Here is a 22795-nt window from a genome sequence, read left to right as displayed (position 1 = left end):
ACTAATCGCTGATAATGTTGCATCGACAGAACGCAGTATGAAAGATTAACATTCCGTGCGAAATTTCTCTTTGTCTTGTTTCTATTTCATTGCGTTAGTTGGTTCAAATCTTCGAGTTCATATGTACTGCAGCCCCTTTCTCCGGGCTTGCAGACGTGGAAAAAAAATCGGTAGGAAGAAAAAGCCCTCCTTCCTCAACATAAGCCCATCCCGCTCTTCAACTGCTCGAACTTAACGGCCTTGCTGACGACCTTGTTCTGCTTTGCTTGGCTCGACCTCGTGGGCTGAGAAAATACTTCATCTGCCTCAGTTCTTCCCTCTAACTAGCTTTTGCCATTTTAATTCATGGTTTTACTTGACAGTCGTTTTGTGTTTACCATAGGCTATGACTTATGACTGGTCAAAACAATGCTAAAGCAAACAAGCATGACAAAATGATTCATTTCAACTGTTTTAATGGAGGGGAAAATACGCATGATGCCAGGACATTAATTTAATTAATGTAATTTAACTGTTTATGTTATTTTGACAGCCGTAAAATTAAATATGGGTGTATATAAATTTAAATTAAATTAAATTTCTGCATAAGGAAGTCATTGGAAAGCCCCCCCACCATGATAATATATTTATATATGTGAGTGCATATTCTATTTAGCTGTTTACTTATTATTTATTTACCTATTGATTTACAAAATTTTTAGTTTCAAGTCAAGTCAAGAGGCAATTATTTGTCATTTGCATAGTTAACACTGGGGAAAACTGGGCATAGAAATGCTTGTGACGATGCTCAGACAGACAGCGACAATAATAAAACATAAGACATAGACGTACATGGAGAGCACTGAGGTTCTTGAGTGACTACAGTGCCCATAGACAGAAAGACATGGACAGAGTATTATATGCCCATAAGTGGAAGTAACAGGTACAATAAAGTTAATCAGTGTTAAGAGTTATAGTGTTCATAAGAAGTCCTCCTGAGGTAATATTATGATTACTGGGGTAGAACTGTCTAAAATGTCATCGTAGATAGAGCTACATGGAGAAAAATTAAAGTGGCAGTGCAAGTACAACGAAAGTAAACATAAGAGCAACATGTCTTCCGTTTTTTTTTTTTTTTTTTAGATGGAGAACAGCTGATTGTTAAGTAAAAGTTTGGGACCATTTGAAATAGTTTACATTTTAAAACGTGTTTTTATCCAGGCTCCCATAATCCATTATTTTATGATTCACACCTTTATGTCTTAAAGTCTATCCAGCTTTATCCTGACGTAAGGTAAAAATGGGGAGACTTAGGTCTCTGCAGAGAAAAAGTGGGCGTTTATGACCTTGTGGGTATTTTCAAACTGATGGGTTTTTCTAATCTTGTATTTACGGTTATTTACCGCGGCTAATGAAGCGGAAGTCTCACACATATGCTTACTTTCGCGTTGAGGAAAAAGGTGGATAAGCGCTAAGGTTCAACGGCGCCACCTACTGCTGTGATTATGTCATTGTATGTATAGTATATAAGAGAAAAATATATTAATATAAAGAGACTAATAATTAGCTTTCCTTTTTTATTTTTGGTAGAGCTTCTTTCCTTGTTGCTGGGTGGGAAGATGGAATTGAAAACCTACTTCTATCGAAAGGTTCAATGATGTTAGGGTATGTTTGAATGCAACATAAGGTCCGTTTGAACATCTTGGTGTTTGAAACTCTTTGTATGTGCTATATCTGTCTATGGATGTACTGAACATCTGTGAATTTCTCCAAAAGTAAGACATTCAGTATGTAACAAAGGCAAAGATGGTTTATTAATATTTTTCCATTGCTCTGATTCAAGGTTTTGTACTTAATATGCTAGATTTTGTTGAAGTGGTGCATTGGCCTTGGATACAAGCAGTTTTCAAATGTCACCCCAGCCATGAAGTACAGCTTTGTGAAGTTTACGAATAGTCTACCCTGTTAGTGAGCTTACACACGTGACCATCTTAGATGCAGCATTTTGTAATTGTAATTCTGCAAACTATTTTCATGCAAATTTATTACCCATACATACAGAATTGGAACATCACACCATATACACATACTGCTCTACACAAACACAGACTACACTCTGCTTCCTTCTGTCTTCCTTATGTGCCTCTGCATGGTTGTCATGGTGCAAGAGATTAGAGGCCAGTCCTCAGACAGATTGTCAACACTTCCTCCGGTCTCTCCCTCACCGCGCTTGATGTGGCACACACAGAAGCAGTGCAGAGGAGTTTGATTGTGTTAGGGAGTGAATGGATTAGGGATGCCTGTATTTGAAGAAATCTGTGTTTCCCTCAGACCACCAAGGAAGAATAACACCACTGTAGATGAGATTTATACTCTAAAAAACAGCAAAGATTGAGCATGATTAAAATAACTCCATATTCTAGTTTTTTTTTGTCATGAATAAACTGATTTTTATTTCCTTTTTTATCTTTTAGCTGTACCATGAAACTACATATCACAGTCAGACTCATACACCCAATTCATTTCTATAGAAGATACATGTTAAAGTATCCAGACAAAGAACAAACATCACCGAAGAAATAAACATTTTTACCAAGAATTATAGAAAGGTTACCTTTTAAGCTAGATAGTGGTTCATCTTAGAATCATTCGATTTATTTCTACCTTTTTCAATAGCTACACTGACAGTATTAAAGTAACAAGAGCTTACACGGACATACAGGTTTGTTAAACAATCTTACCTGACTCTTTAGTCTAGTTGATGTTAAGAGCCGTATATTGTCTAATACTATACAGCTGGACAGGACAAACATGGACACAGTTTGACAAGTCATATTTACAGTTTGGTGTTTTGGTGCTTCCCAACTGATAAACTGTTAAGTAAAAGTCTGAAGATTTAGTACAAGTCAAGAGTATTTCATGTGAATTTACATAATGCCAATTTGATGACGTGTGTAAAATATCTTGAGCTTGAATTTTTGACCAAAGGTTGATAACAATGATTTGTGCATGGCTGCCCTGGAACAAGGTATCGACAAGATGTGTTTTATATTTCTTAATTTGAAACACATTCCCTCCAAATTTTACCATCCTTTATAGATTGTGATAAACAACTGCATATTTTGTGTATAAGAATAGAGAAATGGTTTACCAATAAAATAACTCTTAGTGAGAAAGTGATCAATTATGTCATCATTGGCTTAATAAATTTTGGTCTGTTCCTCCCCCAGAGCAATTGTTCAAATCCTTAGCTACCTTAAGATCTTCACTTTGGAAAAGTAAACAAATCCATCTTACCTAACACAGACCAAATAATCAACATTCATCTAAAAGAACATCACATAATATTCAAAGAAGTTATATAAGATATATTTAGACATCATTACATATTTTAAAATACACAATTCAGGTATTTTAGCATAAAAGATCTGGGTTAAAGATCAGGGACATTTTCAAAACCAAGAAATAATGCTCTATGTGTTTACTCTGTGCACATGAGTGGGGTTGTTTTTTTTTCTTCAGTCAAAACTCTTAGTCCAAAATAGCCTTCAGGTTCCATCCCATTTGTCAGCTATTTAATTCATCTTAACACTTTGTTTTTTAACAAGGTCTAATGGAGAGCTCGCTGAGGGCTTGGTTCAAGAAACTCACTGATGTCCCGGTGGCAGGAAGGTTGCAAGGTGGTGAGTTTGTGACCGCTCATGATGCAGCACTCTCTCTGGGCCCTTGGTCTTTGCAGGAGCTCGGGGTGCCTTGACGACTCCTCCATGGTGCTTCATGTGTCCCTAGAAGTTATAGTAAGAGATGTTATTTAATTATCATTAAACTTTCAAATTGTATCAAGACAAGGATGAAAACCTCTTGACTAACTATCATATGCTGAACTGTATATTCACCCTGGATGACAATAATTGTTTAGCTTAATGAATTCAGAATGCCAATCACCTTAAGTCCACTGCGACTTGCATACTCTTTTCCACATTCAGAACAGTGGTATATTTTTTTTTCTGGCATTGGAGGTGGAAGACTGGGAGTCAGTGATATGCATACAGTTGATTCTGTTCTGTCCATTTCAGTTCCTGTTATATCTTTATCCACTTTATCCTTTGCAGTTGAACTACAGTGAGCTTCCGTTAGGGTCTTCTGCACACGTGTGTCACAATCCTCAGTCTCATCCTCATTTGTCTTATTTACAGTGTCTGATACCGTATCTGCATTAATACTCAAATCTGGAGTTGTTCTTTGTCCATTCTTTGGTGTTTTATGTATTTTATCTTCCGAATTTTCTTCCTTAGGGAACTCTTGGGGGATTAATTTGGATGTTTGGAGAAGGCTTTGGTCAGGCTCCTCTAGGTGTACTATATGAGAAGATGCACTGTCAGATCTCAGCGCGAGGAGAGAAGGTGGTGTTGATTCTGTTAGTGGTGGAGGAACTCTGGATGCATTATGTGCTTGTATACTAAGAAGATCCTCCAGATTTGATCTGGATCCAGAGCAAGGAATAGGTGAGTCACATATATTTTCACTATGTTCACAGTCATCTCTTAGTGGACTTGCTTTCTTCAGAGCAGAGGAGCATGATCTCTTTTTATCTTCCAAGAAGGAAGTGTTGCTGGAAATTTCAAAAGATAGTTCATCAGTGGTAGAAGGACCAGTTGTTGCTGATGCTGACTGGGTGGAAGGAATGAAAAGGGAGGCTGCAGATTCCACTGGAGAAGGTACACTGATTGAGAGCTCAGGGGGATCAGCTCTGAATATTGTAGGTGAATGAGGGGATGGATTCAGGGATGGGTCAGAGGTTAGGTCTAAAGGTGGTACAAAATTTGAGCTAAGTGAAGCCGGTGGGCCAGAGGTTATGGGACATGCTGTAGGAGCAGTACTGACAGCAAGGGATTCAGTATGTCTAGAATCCGAAACGGTCTGTAGATCAGCATCCATTAACTGAACATCTGTAGCACTAGGGCTGTTTTCTGAAGCAGAGAGCTCAATAGACTCAGAATGGGACAAAATATCACATTCTGTTGAGGTATCTGGCATGTGCTCTGGTGGTAGCTGTCCTCCTAAGTGCATGCGGATATGATGTTGTAGTACAAGGGCATTGGTGAACTTCCGCTGGCATAAGGGGCAAGAATTCTGGGCACGACTGTTTGGAGGGCGGGCACGGTGGGTGGCAAGATGTGCTCGAAGGCTTCCTTTAGTTGAGAAGGAACGACCACATAGCTTGCATGGGAAAGGTCGCTCACCTAAATGTGTAGCCTGGTGCAAACGTAATGCTCTTGGGCAGCTAAGCACCCGCAGACACACACTACACTGATTAGGGGCAAGTGTCCCAGCAGAATTCATAAGTCCTAGGTAGGGTGACTCCTTGCTGAAGAGGGATGATGGTATTTGGATTGTAGATGATGGAAGTGAGGTGACCACATTAGTACTGAATGTGCTTGTGCTCATTAAACCACTGCTGCTATAGCTTAATGCTCCTGCTACACTATGGCCACTGGTAGAAGTCTCCCCAATGGATGAAACCCACTTTGACTGACCTTGTGGTTCTTTTTCCAACTTCTCCACCAGCTTCTGCAGCTTCGATGTGTCCGAGGTTGGGGTCGAGATGGAAGGGGTAGGGGATGATGCTGTGAACGGGAATGCGATGTGTTGTTGTGGGGATGACAGGAATGATCCAGCTGGAGTTGTTGGCCTGAGATACCCATGGCCTGGATGGTGCTGATTGGAAGATGCTGGGAAGAAGATTTTGGGTAAATTGGCAAGCTGTGAGTAAGCAGAATGGGGGAGCAAAGTAGGTATTGGTGGGGTGTTCTCATCAAAGCGTTTCACTCCTTTATACACCCCAGCAATGGAGGCGGTGGATGAGGCAGGAGCTGAAAGAAGTGTGGAGGCCAGAGTGGATGGTGATGAGGATGTGATTGAGGAGGTAGTGGATGTAGAGGCTGCAGCAGCGGCAGCTGCAGCAGCACGATTGAGCTGAATGAGAGAGTGTGCAGTGGTAAGCAGGGCCAAATCAATACTAGGAGGAAGAGATGAGGTTGTAGCACGTGTTGAGGCAGTAGTTCCCTCAGGACTGTCACCACACATATCATCCTCTTGCTGTTTTTGATGCCTCTGAGTAGCATTTGTATTGGTGGAGGTCTGTGTTTGCGCTGGTCCTCCCATTGATCCTCCAGTAACAGATGCAAAAAGTGAACAGGGAAACAATGAAAAAGAGAGTTCAGGGTTTTGCTCACGATGCCGCAAGAAGTGGACTTTCAGGTTCCCTCGTGTGGTGAATCGACTGAAACATACAGGACACTGGTAAGGACGCTCCCCTGTGTGTGAACGCAAGTGTATTTGGAGGGATGAATCACTGCTGAAGAGTTTCCGACAAAATCGGCATGCATGCTGCATACGCCCGGACGATAAGACAGCTGTACCTCCTTGAGCAGAGAGTTTTGGATCCTGTGAGGGGACTGAAGGGACAGCAGCTGCTGGCATTGATTGGTTTGGGAAGGTCACACCACTGTGTCCACTAGCTCCTATGGTGAATGGTTTTTGAGATGGAGGGCCAAGAGAAAGTGTGAGTGGATAGTTTGAGGCAGCAGGTGTAGACATTGATGAAGATGTGGAAGCACTTGTATGACTGGTGAAGCTTGCTGGAGTAACTACCCCACTATCATACTGTGCTTTATGGGGTCGTAAGACATTCGAGAGAGGGTGGACATGTTTGGAGGACTTAGAGGTGGTCTGAGGGGGTAGCAGGGAGGAGAAACAGGCTAAAAGAGGAGCCACAGAGGAAGGGGGAGGTGATGACTTTGGTCTGGAGGATCTGAGGTTGTTATCAGAACCTTTTAAACAGAGCTGTGGCAGAGATGGTAGTATAAATGGTTTTGAATCCACTTCACAAGATTCTCCTCCCAATCTCAGTACTTGCCTACAGATTTCTTCAGTCATCTGCATCTGATGAATTTGCCTCTGCTGCAGCACACGTAGCTCCTCCAAGATGAAAGCAATACTGACGGGTGCACATGCTGGGGCTGAAGGGACCGTGCTTGGGCTGGAAGAGGGTGTAATTGGACTTGGGGGACCCTGAGGTACAGAATTGGGGCTTCCAGGATGTGGAGGCACATAGAGAGAAGCAGCAGCAGATGAAGATGAAGAGGAGGTTGTGGTTGCTGACACACCTAACTTTGGAGAAGCCATGGGTAAATGAGTGTGGAGGATAGATGGTGCAATGGTAGTCATACACCGATTAGTAGAACGGGATGGGATATCAGAAATTTGGAAAAGGTGAGACTCTGTGACGTTTGAAGCAAATTGTATCGGCTGGCTGGGGATATGATAGACACAATGGCTGGCTCGAGTCAGAGAAGGTTTTGTGAGCCTCTCCACTGGTGGGCTTGGGTTTAAGGAAGATTGGCCGCCTTGAGTTGTTGAGTATGAGAAAGAGCAGGAAGAGTTCTTTGCAAGAGTAGAGGTGAGGGACTTCACTGCCAACTGCTCGTCTAAGAGATGTGAGAGAAAATATTTATGCAACAATTTATGCCATGCAAATAATTAAACATTATTTTACTTCTGATACTGCTAGTCTAATGTTTATAATGCATGTCAAGTACAATGCAAGAATATAAAATTGTACCTGTTCAGGAAATTCTTTGATTATTAAACAGATATTGTTGCATAGGTATGTTTCCGCTATTTTAATACCGATTAGACCGATAAAGGTAGCCACTACAATACATATATGAGAATAATTGTCACTAGTACTGTTAGTGTACTATTAAGTCATTCTAAATTAATTAATTAATACAAATTAATGTATTACATTGAGTAATTTAAATTAGTTGTAACTGTATAGATTATATTACACAATTAGTTTAGCAATTTAATTAATTTTGTTTGCTGTCTGCCACATTATTGTTGACATTGGATTAGCAAAGCTGATAAACCCAAAGGCCTTTAGCCTTACAAACCAAATTTGAACCTTTAGTACTTTTATTTTTCTTTAGGTTGTTATCTTTATTGCTTTCCAATTTTTTTTACTCACTGCTTACACAAGTTTCACCAAGGAAACATAGCATATGGAGAGGGTACCTCTGGCTGACCTGGTTAGAAACACTGTATTTGTAAGGCCAACCTAAGTGTAGTATTGCTCTTCTAGCCAAGGCTCCCATCAATTGCACCTACTGTGCCACTTGAACCCCCATTATCATAAACCTTCAGCAACGTTTTTTTAATATCAATATATGTTTCTATTATCATATCTCATAAAGTATGAAGAACATAATGTGTACTTTTAATTTCCACCTCATTTTTAGCCTTGTACATTGCTGTTTCTCTCTCTTTCTCTCTCTCTCTCCTATGTTCTGAAATCCCATCCTTCAAGCAGCTTACAATGCTTTTAGCACCACTAACAGCCAACTTTGTTTCCACAGCAACAATGAACACGGACAATGAACCTCGCCACAAAATTCCCAAACCCCTTCACCGACTCACCTACCCACCCACTAGTAAGTAAATATATGCCATTACATCTTGTATATTTAAAACAAATCTTCTGTCCTAACTTAGCGAAGCCTGAAAGGTCAGTGAGCCTTTCTGTTGTCACCTGTTGAGATTGCTTAAAATAAGTGACCTTCAGCATCAGAGCCATATCCAAAAAAACTAATGTGATTTACAGAAGACATAATAGCATGAATACAAACTCATATACTATGAAAAGATGCATAAAGTGTTGCCTGTACTTCAAGAACTCTAGAATTTAAGTCACAGATCAACACATTCTTATGCACATACTTCCTGGCAGTTAATGCCTGACTGCACGACCACAAAGCCTTACGGAGACAATGAAGTCTCATGGCATTCCCGTTAAGGCACTCAAGTGTCTCCTCCTTTTTCAAAGTATTCCACCTTTTTCCACAACAATTTCTAATCCCCTTTTCGAAATCCAGTTTAGTATATTACACAGCTCTGTTCCCTTTATGTACGCTTCGCTATTTGTTCTTCTTTTTTCTTATCATTCTCAATAACCATACATTTAATACCATGGGCGGTCTAAATTCCAAGCTTAGGTGAAAGATAAAAGATGAAGATGAAAAGTACTAATTGGACATTTGACAGAAGCTGCTGGGATGTAACTATGTCCAAATATAACAGAAATTCCTTTTATTTTTACCTTCTTTTATTTTTCTTTTCTTAAAATGAGATCAGATATTTGAAACATTTGAATCTGCTGAAGTCACTGCAAATGATCTCAAATGACGTGGCTCACTGACAGAAACAATGGAGCTATCTTACTGAACAGTAAAACATTTCTCACCATGTTGAAGTAGCCATGAAGTGTTGAGGATGGGGCTGAAAAAGTGCTGAGGTCTTTTCTGTTTCCGGCGTGACATGATGCAGGGGAAAGTCAATGGCTAATTGGCCCATGGGTTGAAACAGATTGAAAATCTTTCTCTTTGAGCTAAATTACAGTAAATCTCACTGCATCAGTTCGGAAAAACAAATATAAATCCATGTTTCATTTATATAGAAAGCCACAAGGCCAAATGCTAAGGGCATACATGAGCAAGCAATGTCTCAAAAGTGTCTATTCAGTGTCTAACTAAAATCCAAAGACAACTCTCCACCTCCTTTTCCCAGTTTCTCTCTCAAACACAGTCTCGGCTTGTTCTCTCTGCATTTGCATTCAAATAACGCACAACACCACCTACTCATGCATATACCCCTCCTTTCCCCTACACCCCCAAGTTTTAAGGCGTTCCCCTGAACATTTTTTCAAGTCTCAGTACTAAGTTTTTAATAATTGGAAACCAGGTAAGAGCATGAAGGGCTGAGATCAATTATACAGTGCAATTTTTTAAACACTGATAGACATTTCATACATTTTTTTTATATATTTCTTATAGCTTACTGCAAAGAATCTTTCAGGGGAGCACATGTATTCATAGTTATATTTATAATATTTGTTTAATAAAGTCATTCATTCAACAGGCCTACATTAACTTTCATTAGAAGTTAAATAAGGCCTGAGATTATCTGATGTCAGTGGCATCATGACAAAAATAAAATGTAGGTCTGATAATAGAATTTGAAACAATCTACATGTTGACTGTCTGCAATTCAGATATGTCCTGCTTTCAGATGAGGTTTCAGTAGCTTAATCTGAAAAATAATGGTATTTATTTTAACAAACCATAATACATCCTTGTCCTTAACAGAACTATAGCCTATATTTCATGTACATATGTTTCTCTTTTATTTTTTATTTATTTATTTATTTTTGTATTCATTTGGCTTTCACAGTTTTTGGTTATGCACACAATCCTTTGATATGGCACATACAGTAATTATACCATTTGTATCATAACGTAAGATGAACAGGGAACAAAACATTTTTATTAAAATGATATTCATGATAAAATACATTAAAGGGTTTAGCTAGCAGTCCAATAAACGCAATTAAACGCTTCGTAAAATTTTTGTACAAATGTCATAATTACGTCAGCCAAATGCACGAGGGAACTACAGCTCTACTGTACGCGCGACCTGTTGCATCCTCCGGCGCGCGCTCTATGATCATAACCGATTATGATTCATATTTCTTATGACTATATGAAATACTTTGACGTAACTGAAATTTTAAGTGTAGGGCTTGTAAATGATATAAACACTTACCAGTAGACGATAATCTTTCAGGAGTGTTTTCAAAATGAGGATATTGTACGTCGTACAGCGTCTGGTCGTAATATCATCGTTGCTGTTCCGGCATTTTGCCACCGTGATGCGCAGTCTGCTCTGACAGCAGGCAGTTCGACATCTAAATTATTTATATGCTGTACTGTCTTAAGTACACACTATATTCTGTTGTAGTCGTGACTTTGCTCACTCATTGTTCAGTGTTTGGTTTGACTGCACATTGAGATTTCGTGATATTTCGATTCTTGTCATTCCCATAGTCCTTCCCTCCCTCGCGGCTCTGCTTCCTTTGTATTAGGTAAAAATGGCCCTCTCCCCGGCCTGTGCCTTTGTTGAGCACATTAATGCTGCAGCATCGACGGATGTCTGTCTGAGAGTCTGTCGGTCCGATCCGGACACTGTCTCTGCAGAGTAATTAACGAGCCGTTACGAGACACGGTTGTTTTAACATGCCAAATAGAGTGGCTTTTGCGTTTGCTTTCGGTTTGTGACATAAAGGTTCGTTTTCTTTTTAGATGACGTAGCCTAATTAGACTTTTTTATTTTTATATTTTAGTAAATCACTAGAAAAAAATGCTATTTGTATGAGGATGTTGTAAATATTTAATTGCTATAGTTACTGTAAGAGTATATTATTTTTTTGTATTATATTGTAAAACTAAATCATACAAAAAAGTTTAACAAACACTGCTTTTGCCAACATTTTATTACTGCCATAACTTGCTTAATTATGTTTCTTTTTCCTCCTTCATCAAATAAAAAAATAATTCTGCTGTACCTACTTGTTGAGAAGTTGTTTATTTTTTGAACTACAATGTTGTCCTAAGTACATATGGAATACAAGGCATTTTGTCACAAGATAAACTGTATGTAATGGATGTTTGTTTCAACCAATTTGGATAAAACAAAACTGAACAAAGGATTCAGTAATCTTTTCAGAGATTACATCCATATTGTTTTGTAGTAATATTTTACATGGTTAAAAAAGGAATAAAATTGAATGAAAATCCAGAAGTGAAAGTGAACGTGAAAGTGACATGAAATACAGCCAAGTAATCGTGCTCTGCTTTTAACCCATTCAAAGTGCACACACACAGCAGTGAACACACACACACACACACCATGTACACACACCCAGAGCAGTGGGCAGCCATTAATGCTGCGGCACCCAGGGAGCAGTTGGGGGTTTGGTGCCTTGCTCAAGGGCACCTCAGTCGTGGTATTGACAGTGGAGAGAGCACTGTACATGCACTCCCCCACCTACAATTCCTGCCGGCCCGAGACTCGAACTCACAACCTTTCAATTGTGAGTCCGACTCTCTAACCATTTGGCCACAACTTCCCCCGATGTGTCTTAAAGACACATCTTTAACACAATGTATTATATTTTCATTAAAAATAGTATAGGTATATTTATTGATATAAACATTGTGTACATTTATTTAAAATGTAATTACATTTAAACAAAACTATATATCGAATGATATATCAGTGTTACAATGTTTAAAAAAAAATACCACTTTTCTCTGTCAAAGCTTAGATGACTGGGTGAAAATAGCACATCCATGTCCAATGTCCATGTACGTAAATGCTTTTGAATGTAAAATGTCAGTTTAACTCTTTTGGACTAATGTGCCGCATTGTTTCTGATCCCTTTGTTTTTCCATAGGTCTGGTGCTCGATCTCTGACAGCTCTGACATGGTCCCATAGTTTGATACATGATGAAAATCATTCCTCCACTTGTCAATGTAGGCTTCGTCCACTATAAATACAATTTATACAGTTAGCTTATGAAGTTTTTTAGAAATATGTTTAGCAACAACAACAACAAAAAAAAGAAAAATCAGCTCCTATGGATATTTTGCTAATTATTTAAGAAATTTACAATGTTATAACATGCAATGGTCAAATCAGTGATAAAATGGTAAAAAAGAATCTGGGTTAATGGAATCTGCAGAGATCATATTATACTACTTACAGAGAGGACGACCCTCAAAGAAGCTTCTACACTCAGCTTGTTCTTCCACCCTCATATTTGCTTCCTCCTCATCCTTGTCCTCCATCTCCTCTAGTGCTTCACCCACAGCTACCGGAAGCACTGTGTTTAATCTGGCCATTATCTTCACCTTCTCCATCAACTCTCTGACTTGTGTCCCATCATCCTGCTGCACGTTGTTAAGAACATGATATCTGTTTCCACATTTATCGATCAGCCACTGCAGAGCCTTTCCTTCACTCTCAATGTGCTCTTCAATAGTGGGGGTCCCCATCCAGTCTCCCCTGGTGAACACCACTATACTGTACTTCCAGACAGATCGACCCAGGAGCTCCATGTGCTCCTTCACAGACCTCCTATGTGCTTCAGTGAAGGCCACACCAGACTGAAGAACCAGCAAAACTGCATGAGGTCCTGGTGAACACATAGTAACACTTGACATGATCTCCTGCTTGACTGACTCTGGTGTCTCCTGTTCAGATGCGTAAGGCCACCATCCAGGTGTGTCAATTAAAATGACTTTTCTCTTGTCAATTTCTCTCACACTCATTTCACACTCTTTTGTCCTGCTCTTCTCTTGAGTCATTTTCATGTTGTGGATGGTGTTCATCACTGAGGTCTTCCCAACAGCATTGCTACCCATCAAGACAATCCTTAACTCTGGAAAATTACAACTTTTTTCTGTCCAAAAGAATGAGAGAGTTCATAAACAATGCTTTACTTTCAATTTGGATTATACTGACTACGTAAGTCCATCTCATTTATTAATTTTTTTTTGTGAAAAAAATGCACGTTACCTGTTAGACTTTGATTTAAATTTAGCATCTTTGTTTTGGCTTGGATCACTCTCTCTTCTGCTCGTTCCTTCACAGTCCTTCTCTTTTCCTCCATATTTTCCAACAGTTTGCTGTCAATTTTAAAGCACTGTCCTTCATGCTCAGCTACCAAGTTCTCTATCTCTTGAAACAGTTTTTCCACATTTATCTCTTTACTGTCAGTGTAACTGAAGACATGAACTCTGTTCCCACACTTCTTTATCACTGTTTTAATCTCTGTCCCTGCTCTCTCAATGAGCTGCTTGCTGTTTGCATGTCTCTGTGTTTTGTTGTGATACATGAGCAGAAGGATGGTGTGGTTCCAGATCTGTTTACCCAGAATCTCCATGTGTTCCAGCACATTATTTAGGTGCACGCCTGTGAATGGTTTGTGTAGATTGATCACTAGAAGAAAGGCATGTGGAGCAGGACACAGTTTTAAACTGTGCACAATCTCCATCTGTATATACTTTGTACTCTCTGCCAGTGTGGAGCTTTTCCACCATCCTGGTGTCATTACCAAATTAACCTTCCTGTTCTGAACCACCCCCTGTTTCATCTCACTCTTGACTATCTCGTTGCCCACTTCCCAGTGTTTATGTCCAAGGATGGTATTTGCAGCACTGCATTTGTATTCTAATTTACTCCCTATTACAATGGCGTTTATCTCTGTAAGAGCTGGACAGTCTGCAAGAGAAAATATAGAGACATATGCTATTTTCATCTTCACTTAATTTACTGTAGTACACTTTAAAAGTCTGTCAGCTGGATACTTTTTGTAATGTAGGCTATTTATTCAAAAATGTCCATAAAGACATAATCATGCAGCTCTGTGGTAGTTTGCAGTGGAATCTGTTCACATTGTTGCTGCAGTTGTTTTCATCAGTGTTACTGTTCAAAATGCAGTTTAGAAAACAGGTTGTTCTAAACAAACAACATTTCTGTTGGTCACATTCTTATGGTGGCACCTTGGGTGCATCTGACGACATTCCTTCATCCTCTTGATAAACCTTTACCACATTTACACAGTGTAATTAAATAATATGTATCCTTTTCACAAGTTTTAACCAAAAGGAACCTACCTGGAACTTAGAAATAATAATCTAACTTCAGGTATGTTCATATCCAGACTTAAATAAAATCCATATTGTATATAATAATAATAATAATAATAATATATAAAAATATAATAATAATAATTAATAATATATATTAATACATATTATACAAGAGAATACATAGTCTCTTTTAATATTATTTACACATTACCCAGACTGAAGTTAATGGTTTTGAAGTTATTTAAATATTAAATCTTTACCATTTTTGTTGCACTAGTTCAGCCTTGGTTGCAATGAAGCTTATGTTTTCATGAAATTCTATCAATTGTCACACCATTCACAGAGGGGAAAAAATTGTTTAAATGGTTTATGTCGGACATTAAATGTTTAACATTTAAGAGAAGATACTCACTGTGTTTACGATCGGAGCTCTCTTCTGTCTCCATGTTAAGTTGCAAAATGTCAGTTTGAATGCTCAAAACGATCTCCTTCTTTTCAGTGTTTTTCTTCCCTTTAATTTTTTTTCTCCCACTTTCTCTATCTTAGCACTGATCTCTTGCTGTGGTGTACATTCAAATTATAATTTTAAATATTTTCTGTCTGTTCAAATTTCAAATGCACGTTCTTACTTGTTCTCACGATTCTCTGAACTGGTGTACTTGATGTTCTGGTTTTGTAATCTCATCAACAACAACAAAAAAAAATAAAAAATCTGAAGTGCAAACTCCACCCAATCATTACTGAAATAGTTAAGACAAAGAATGGAGTTACAAACTCACCATAACTTTTTTAAATGTTGCTATACATGACATTAAACTTTTTTTTAACTGTAAAATAATTAAACCTTGAAGTAATTAAAACATTCACTCCACTTGCACTGATATCTGAGGACTCCATTATACCTGACATATGTGCACGTATAAACACACTCGCTCATGGTATTATTTTATGGATCTCCTCCTGTTTGATTGACTTGATTTGATTCTTTACATACGTGTATGGCCACCATCCAGGTGTGTCAATTAAAATTACTTTTCTCTTGTAAACTTCTCCATCTCTCTTCACACACATTTTATTTTTGCTGGCCTTGTTTGATTTTCAACAATTGTGGCACCTATCAAGACAGTCCTGAATTCTGGAGAATCACAAATTTCTCTGCCAGGAAAAAAAGCTTAATCTCACTCTTGATTATCTCTTCTCTCACTTTACAGTTCTGACCAAGTTCTGACCAAAAAAAGTCATAGCTGAACTGCGTTTTTACTCTGCTTTACTGTCTAAAAATGCTCTTTATCTCTGGAAGATTTGGACAATCTGCAAAATAAAATTAAGGACCCTGTAATTATCGATTGTAGTTAGCAAACCTTAAATACATTATGATATTTTAAGTGTATTGACAAAAGTATAAATTATGTACTTTGCATTTGGTTCATGCATGCGGTTTGTAACATTAAACCTTGCATTGTGTTTTTATTTGGCAAATCAATTTAGATCAATCAATCAATCAGTTTTGTATCATTAGCTTTTGTACATTTATCTTAACATCCATTATCTAAAGACACATTAGTTGTTGTTTTTGAAATTTTATTTTGATTGAAACGTATTGGTTTTATTTTTACTGTAACCACAATGATGTCTCTCACATTTGTATTAAGTAAAAAGTTTTAGCATTTCTATATTGATTTGTTCTTCTTGGTAATACATCTATGCACAATCCTAGTGATGATCCTACTTTTTCTCATCATTCCAATATCCTTAATGTTCACATATAGTGACTTTGTATATCATATCAGACCCCCCCCCCCCCCAAAAAAAAAAACAAACATTTGCTGAGTTGGAAAAAGGATCCACCCCTTTGTGTCAATATTCTGTTGAACCATCATATTGCTTTAATTACATACTTTAGTCTGTTGGGATATGTCTCCGCTAACTTTGCACATCAAGACATGTAGCCATTCTTGGGGACTGGAATTTTTTCTTGCAACACTCCCATACAAGCCATATTTGTGGAGAATTTGTGATATTGATGTCACATGTACACAATGAACACTCTTTGTTTAAAATTCCTGCAACTGCTTCAGAGTTACTTTAGGCCTCATGGTAGCTCTTCTCTTAGTAGCTCTTCTGACCAGTTTCCTCCTGGCTCTTTCACACAGTTTGGAAGGGTCTGTGTCATACCAATTACCTTTCACTTCTTCATTATAATAGACTTCACTGTGCTACAAGGCATTGATAAAGCCTTTTCATTTTTTAATCTTGACTTGTTCTTGTGCTTGTCCACAACTTTATCCCAGACATATTTTACAGTGCCTTGCCACCTATAGTTGATTGTTTGCTTCAGTTGCACTACCAAGGACTGAAATGCTCAAGGAAAGCTCTTTTCATACTGAGAAAATGACCACAGCTGATCACAGTTGAGAATGGAGATGTCTATTTGATGTTTGCATTTACATCTGCAAGAAATATTTTTTATAGTATTTGCTCATCTGTACTATGTCTATAGAACGTTTCCTATCAGATGTCAAATAGACTTTTTAATACATTTTTTTTATTTAAGATGTTTATGACTGACATCTTAAATACATCTATCAAATGTCTGTATACAGCAGAGCTTTCAAGATGAAGCAATCTTTAACAGACATCTTGCTTGAATTATGTGTGCTATTTGGTCAGTCTTTGGGTGTCTCTGCATTTGATGAACTGGTTTATCAGCGTCCTAACAAAAGGTACAAAGTGCCATCCTGTGATTGCTTTGTAAGGGTTTTAGATAGTGAAGTTTGAGTCACAAGCAATTTTTTCACCTTTATTTTTTTCTAATTGAACTGTCTTTTAAAAAAAATGCTTAACTTGGAGTAACAAAATAAAAAGACCATGGATGTCACTTTTCTTGTGTTTTGTAACCATGACATCTAATCAAAATACTTTATTATATATTGATCTATTCTGCATAGCAATCAGTGTCATTTAAACAGATACCAGATTCAATTTATTTGCTTTCGTTTCTTCTCCTCACTCACCTCATATTGCTTTTGTAAATAACAGGTCATGTGATGGCTTAATGTTGATAGGTCAGTCAGTCTAAGAAGACACTGCAGGATAAGCCAGCTGCCACACACACACACACACACACACACACACACACACACACACACACACTTGGGTTGTGCTTCTGTATAAAATCCTCCTCCTCTATCTTTCACACAAGGCTGCAGGACAAAAAAAGGTAAGCCTTTGTATTTTAATAGGTTATGCATCATAATGCCAACCCTGTAGCTGTAGTAACTGAATGACAATTATTCAGATCAAGAAGCCACTGAGAAGGTGATCTCTCGATTCCACAGTTGCCTGGGTCAGTTATTGTTTGCAGGGAAAACTTTAGAGCCAGTTATAACAAATTAAAGTGTGTCATTTCCATGCGATCAGTGATGCCAAACAGAATTGCAAAAATATTGATAGATTTCAAGCCGTTTCCCAAATGCTCCTCTTGTCTGCCATTTCTAATCAAACAAATAGTCTTATCCCAAACTTATGGTAATGTAACTGTGGCGGGCTTGTCAGATACTCCAACAAACTGCTAGTTCTAATAGTGCCACAGATCCAGTGTTTACACTTTTTGGAAGAAATGGCATACAAAAGGCTGTATAGTTGTCTCAGCATGTTAACTTAAAAACAAAATAATATTAAACCCCTTTTATTCACATTTTCAATAATAACTTAATGACTTTAATAGGGACTCATGGGATATTACCTCATTTATCCAGTAGTCAAATGGAACAGCTTTCTAAAAATAGTTGATTAGGAGAGAGATTAACTAAACAGTAAGGCTTAGTTTGTGCCACATAGGTCTGTATTAATCTGTGCAGAATCTGACTTACCATGAGTTACCAATCACAGTAAGAGCACACTTTTTTGTTTTATTTCGTGTCATGCATATTTTATGCACTGGTAGTAAATGGCTAAATGATTTAGAAGCTCTCAGATAAAAGTTTTATACATAATACAAATTTTAATTTAATTTTGGAGCAGACATTAACAATCTTGTATAAAAATATTCAAAAACATTTAAAATCAAACATAAAAAATACATGTAGTATCAGTATCATCCCAAACCTATGCTATTGGTTGAATCAGTGTAGCTGTGTTGGGCTGGTTGGGATAATCAAACTCCAATGTTTTAGTAAATAAAGCAAAAATATAAATATATATTTTACTAAAATAAATTTGCAGCTAGCTGCTATGGGCTCCATGGAAGAAGAGCACACATGTCCCATGTGTCGTGACCTGATTGGTCGAGCTCACCCCTTTCCCTGCGGCCACAGCTTTTGCCTGACCTGTGTTCAAGAGTCCTGGAGCCAGAGTGCCAGCTGTGGCAAGCAAAGATTCGTATGCCCACAATGCCTGGAGGAGCAGGGAGAGGTGGTATGTGACTGCTGTCCAGAAAACAAGGATGATGAGGCCCAAGCTGCAGTGAAGACCTGCCTGCGATGTGAGATCTCTCTGTGTGAGCAGCATCTGCAGCCACACCTGCTGCGTCCTGCTTATAGCACTCACCTGTTGGTGGAGCCATTGATGGACGTATCCCACCGTAGGTGCCCTACCCATTGGGAGATATTCCGGTATTACTGCATGGATGATAGGGAGTATGTCTGCCCCGACTGCATTGTGGAAGGGCGACATGCTCAACACCAGGTCAAAGGGGTGAGAAAAGTGGAGGAGGAATACAAAGTAAGTCTTCATTATATCTATTAAACTGTTGTTTAAGAAAAGGTCCTGTTGTGGGATTTAATTATGGTCCAGGACTGTTCACACTGAACTTTAGAGCAGTTTATTGTCTTTTTTTTAATTATGCTTTTTAACCCAGAGTAAAGCAGTGTTTCAGAGGCCATTCACACAGACTGTATTGAAAAATGCAATGGGGTGCATGTTTAGAACCCAACGTCTGTGTAAATGGCCACTCACGCTTGTGCTTTTGAATTTTGAAAGGGATCTGGCACCACTTCTAACCCTGGGTTAAAAGACGCTCCTTTTCATGGTGCTAAGAAGAAACAGTCCTTGACCTTTACCAACAAGCAACCAATCATAAACTATATGCTTTATGTCATAAAATATGGTTGCCTCATTAAATATTCATGGACTTTATACTGTTATAAAAACTCTGTAAACCCAGGGTTCAAATTTAAAAAGCTCTTCTCTAATATGTTACAGATCAAATTACAGAGTATGTTTGAGAAAGCAGAAGAGAAAGTAAAGCAAGGTGAAATGATGCTTCAAGAACATCAACAAGCTTGTCGCAGCATAGTAGTAAGTTTAAGGCTCTGTGGGACTTCATATTCAATTAATTAAACTGTAATATTCCTAACCTGAAATATAAGGACTACAGGTTTTCATAACTGAACGCAACATGCATGCATTACATATTCTGTGTGTGTGTGTGTGTGTGTGTGTTCAGGAGGACTCTTCTGTGAGTGATGTCTCTCAGGTTTTACAGATGGGCTCAGCCCTGCAGGCTCAGGTGGGCCGACTAGTGTCAGCCGTGATAAACATCACGGAACAGGAGAGACAGCAGGCCATGGAGAGGGTGAAGGAAGACTGCAGCAGGGTGGAAAAAGATCTGAACCAAACCGAGGGCATCCACCGCTTCCTCGGCTCCCTGCTGGACGAGAGCGATCCCTTCCTGCTAATCTGGGTATGAGGACGCACTTTAATATTTTCCTGATTAAATGCATATCAGGCGTCATTTACCATATGCTGATAACAAAATTATGATATTTTATTATTTAGTATTTTATATGCTTATTAATAGCCTATGTTATATTTAAAGAATTCATGTTCTATAAATACATTCAATTAAACTCTTATCTAGTATGTTTACATAAAAATGTCTACTGTAATACAGTAAAAGCATGTTTTGTGTAAATTTGATTTGATATGAGAGTTGTTGCAACATTATAAACATAGTTAATGGCCATATTAGCTTTTTAAATGCATCCACAAGGTTTTAGTATTGAAACATGGAGCTTTACAGAAGTCAGGTAGATTAAAATAGATTAAAATGACTTAAACTTGATAATATTTCACAGGCATTCCAGACAGAGGATTCGCAGTAAGTCTTTAGTTAAACCGTGATTGTTTTAGTGAGTGTCATAGAAATATCTTGTGATTTGTGAGTGCATGTTAGTTTGCATATGAACAAGAATGTAATTTTTACTGTATTAGTTACTCTGCCTTGCAGGATGATGGCAGATCTCAGCTCACCTCTGTTCACACCACCTCAGCCCAGCATGGATAAGAAACGAGTCTTAGAAAATGTGGAAAATAAATATAGAGAATTCATAGCCGAGACCCTGCGCTGCCTAATTGAACTCAAGAGAGATCTCTGTATGTATTATCATTCACACATTACACAATGGGCACTGACCCTAGGAACATTACGATTTTTTTAAGTGATATTATTCTTGGCTTACCTAAGTGTGATGCTAATCAATATTTTGTAACACTTTTCTGAATACTGTTTTTGAGCAGAATTGCCTTGTTTAATAGTGACATCTAGTGGCTAGATTTCCAATCGCAGTTTCTCTTTGTTATTTAGTAAGCAGCCCGTTAACCTTGGACAAAAACTCAGCCCATCCTCTCTTAAATATTTCTGAAGACCTACGGACAGTGACGAGGGTCAAAACCCGCTTGCCTGTCCCTGAGCATCCTGACCGCTTTGACCACTGGTCTCAGGTGCTCTCCTGTCAGATATTTTCTTCAGGAACCCATTACTGGGAGCTGGAAGTGGAGGGTTTCTGGGATATAGCAGTGACTTACCACAGTATTGGGAGAAAATCAAAAGAGGGCACAGCCTTTGGCTGCAACAAGGTACATTGTAAACTTTTTAATGTTCAATATAATGACCAAATTCTTAAAATATAAATGCACCGATATACTTTCATGCAATAACCCAATAACAGAATATAAATGTGTAAAATATAATCAGATTTTTACATTTTTATTTAATCGATGTGTTTGTGTCAATAGAATAAAAAGTGATTAATCTAATGATTTTTGTGTTTAGATTTAGAAAGCAGATTTAAATGATAATCTTCAAATTCAATCCATTTTAATAATAAATATTAGTAGTAGTACTAGTAATAATAGTATTTAACTATTCAAAAGTAACATTTAATTTTTTTTCACAATGTTTCTCTGAACTTTTCTCAGAAAACGGATCTTAAATTATATAAAACCTGAATGTGTTTATTATTCTAGTCATAACATGTCAGAGGCCTAGCCTGTTTTCTTTTTGAATTCATTATGTCCTGAGCATTATGATTTTCTGTTATTACTCAGATATCCTGGAGCCTGACACAGCAGCATGACAGGAAACTTGCTGCCTGGCATAACCGAAAGAAAACCCACCTCTCCGCAAAAATGTCTGGCAACCATTTGGCAGTCACTCTGGACTATGGTTCTGGCTCCATTGCCTTTTCTGAAGTAGGATCTTCATCCACTCTGCTCCCTCTGCACAGTTTCAGTACCAGGTTCACCCAGCCCATCTGCCTAGGATTTGGCCTCTACAAACCAGAGCTGAACAGCAAAGTCACCATCCTCAAGAAAACATAACTACATCTACAGAAACAGGAACCAACACTGCTGTTGAAACTTGTATTTCATAAATAGTTACATGTTTCTTGAAGGATATATAATGCTCTGGGTGAAAAAGCTGAATTAATTTTTCAAGAATAAACAAATATTCCAATTAACTGTCTATGGTCAATGTTTTTTCCTACTTTTTATTATTATTTTGAAAATTTGAATTTTAGATTATAATTTTCTTTTCTAATCAGTGTCAAAACTTTATCACTAGGTTTTTCATCTAACTGTAAGGGGAACTGAGATCCAATGCATCTTTCTCCATCAATGGATATTCAAATGAGCAAAATACAAATCTCAAATATTTATCATTAGTATGATACTTTGCCAGTGCCCAGTTTATTTTTGTAGGATATTACATGCATAAAAGTGCAATTGACAATGCATTCTAAAAATGTAATATTTTTTCATGTTAGCAAATATTTTTTCATAGGTTCCAGCATCCCTGCCAGCGTTTTTATAGAACAGACGGATACATGAAATTTGACTAAATATGTTTATTCTTTTTTTTTATTTATTAGTTTAATTCCTTGAGATGTTAAAAAAAGATTTTTTTTACAGATTTTCTTTTATTGTTTTATCCTTTGTGTCCTTTAATGCTCGTGTACAATGTGGATCAATAATGTTTTTT

The 22795-nt window shown here is 37.9% G+C and overlaps 3 protein-coding genes across 4 annotated transcripts; 1 reads left to right on the top strand and 2 right to left on the bottom strand.

Annotated features, from left to right (window-relative positions):
* Nucleotides 1-1771: 1771 nt before the first annotated feature.
* On the bottom strand, nucleotides 1772-11160 carry sall2 (spalt-like transcription factor 2). Of its 2 annotated transcripts, none has more exons than XM_026289590.1 (4): nucleotides 10642-11160; nucleotides 3925-7469; nucleotides 3631-3764; nucleotides 1772-2353 (listed from the first exon to the last, which is right to left on the bottom strand). In XM_026289590.1, the coding sequence occupies exons 2-4, from the start codon at nucleotides 7207-7209 to the stop codon at nucleotides 2347-2349; spliced, it is 3426 nt and encodes a 1141-aa protein (XP_026145375.1). In that variant the 5' UTR covers nucleotides 7210-7469; nucleotides 10642-11160; the 3' UTR covers nucleotides 1772-2346. The 2 variants fall into 2 exon arrangements, with proteins under 2 accessions (XP_026145375.1, XP_026145370.1); XM_026289585.1 differs by lacking the exon at nucleotides 10642-11160 and adding an exon at nucleotides 9284-9699.
* A 750-nt stretch (nucleotides 11161-11910) lies between these two features.
* On the bottom strand, nucleotides 11911-15228 carry LOC113119862 (uncharacterized). The gene is made up of 4 exons (XM_026289574.1): nucleotides 14945-15228; nucleotides 13457-14161; nucleotides 12642-13340; nucleotides 11911-12425 (listed from the first exon to the last, which is right to left on the bottom strand). The coding sequence occupies exons 1-4, from the start codon at nucleotides 14976-14978 to the stop codon at nucleotides 12271-12273; spliced, it is 1593 nt and encodes a 530-aa protein (XP_026145359.1). The 5' UTR covers nucleotides 14979-15228; the 3' UTR covers nucleotides 11911-12270.
* Nucleotides 15229-17148: 1920 nt separating this feature from the next.
* trim110 (tripartite motif containing 110) lies at nucleotides 17149-22715 on the top strand. Its single transcript, XM_026199253.1, has 9 exons — nucleotides 17149-17255; nucleotides 17635-17752; nucleotides 18757-19254; nucleotides 19735-19830; nucleotides 19979-20215; nucleotides 20610-20632; nucleotides 20762-20907; nucleotides 21119-21390; nucleotides 21862-22715. Exons 1-9 carry the CDS (start codon nucleotides 17149-17151, stop codon nucleotides 22132-22134), a joined length of 1770 nt encoding a protein of 589 aa, XP_026055038.1. The 3' UTR covers nucleotides 22135-22715.
* The last annotated feature ends 80 nt before the right edge of the window (nucleotides 22716-22795 follow it).

Source organism: Carassius auratus, chromosome 2 (assembly GCF_003368295.1).
Source record: "Carassius auratus strain Wakin chromosome 2, ASM336829v1, whole genome shotgun sequence".
NCBI classification, from domain to species: domain Eukaryota; kingdom Metazoa; phylum Chordata; class Actinopteri; order Cypriniformes; family Cyprinidae; genus Carassius; species Carassius auratus.
The sequence above is the reverse complement of the archived record's forward strand: the minus strand, read 5'-3'. Positions and strand labels throughout refer to the sequence as shown.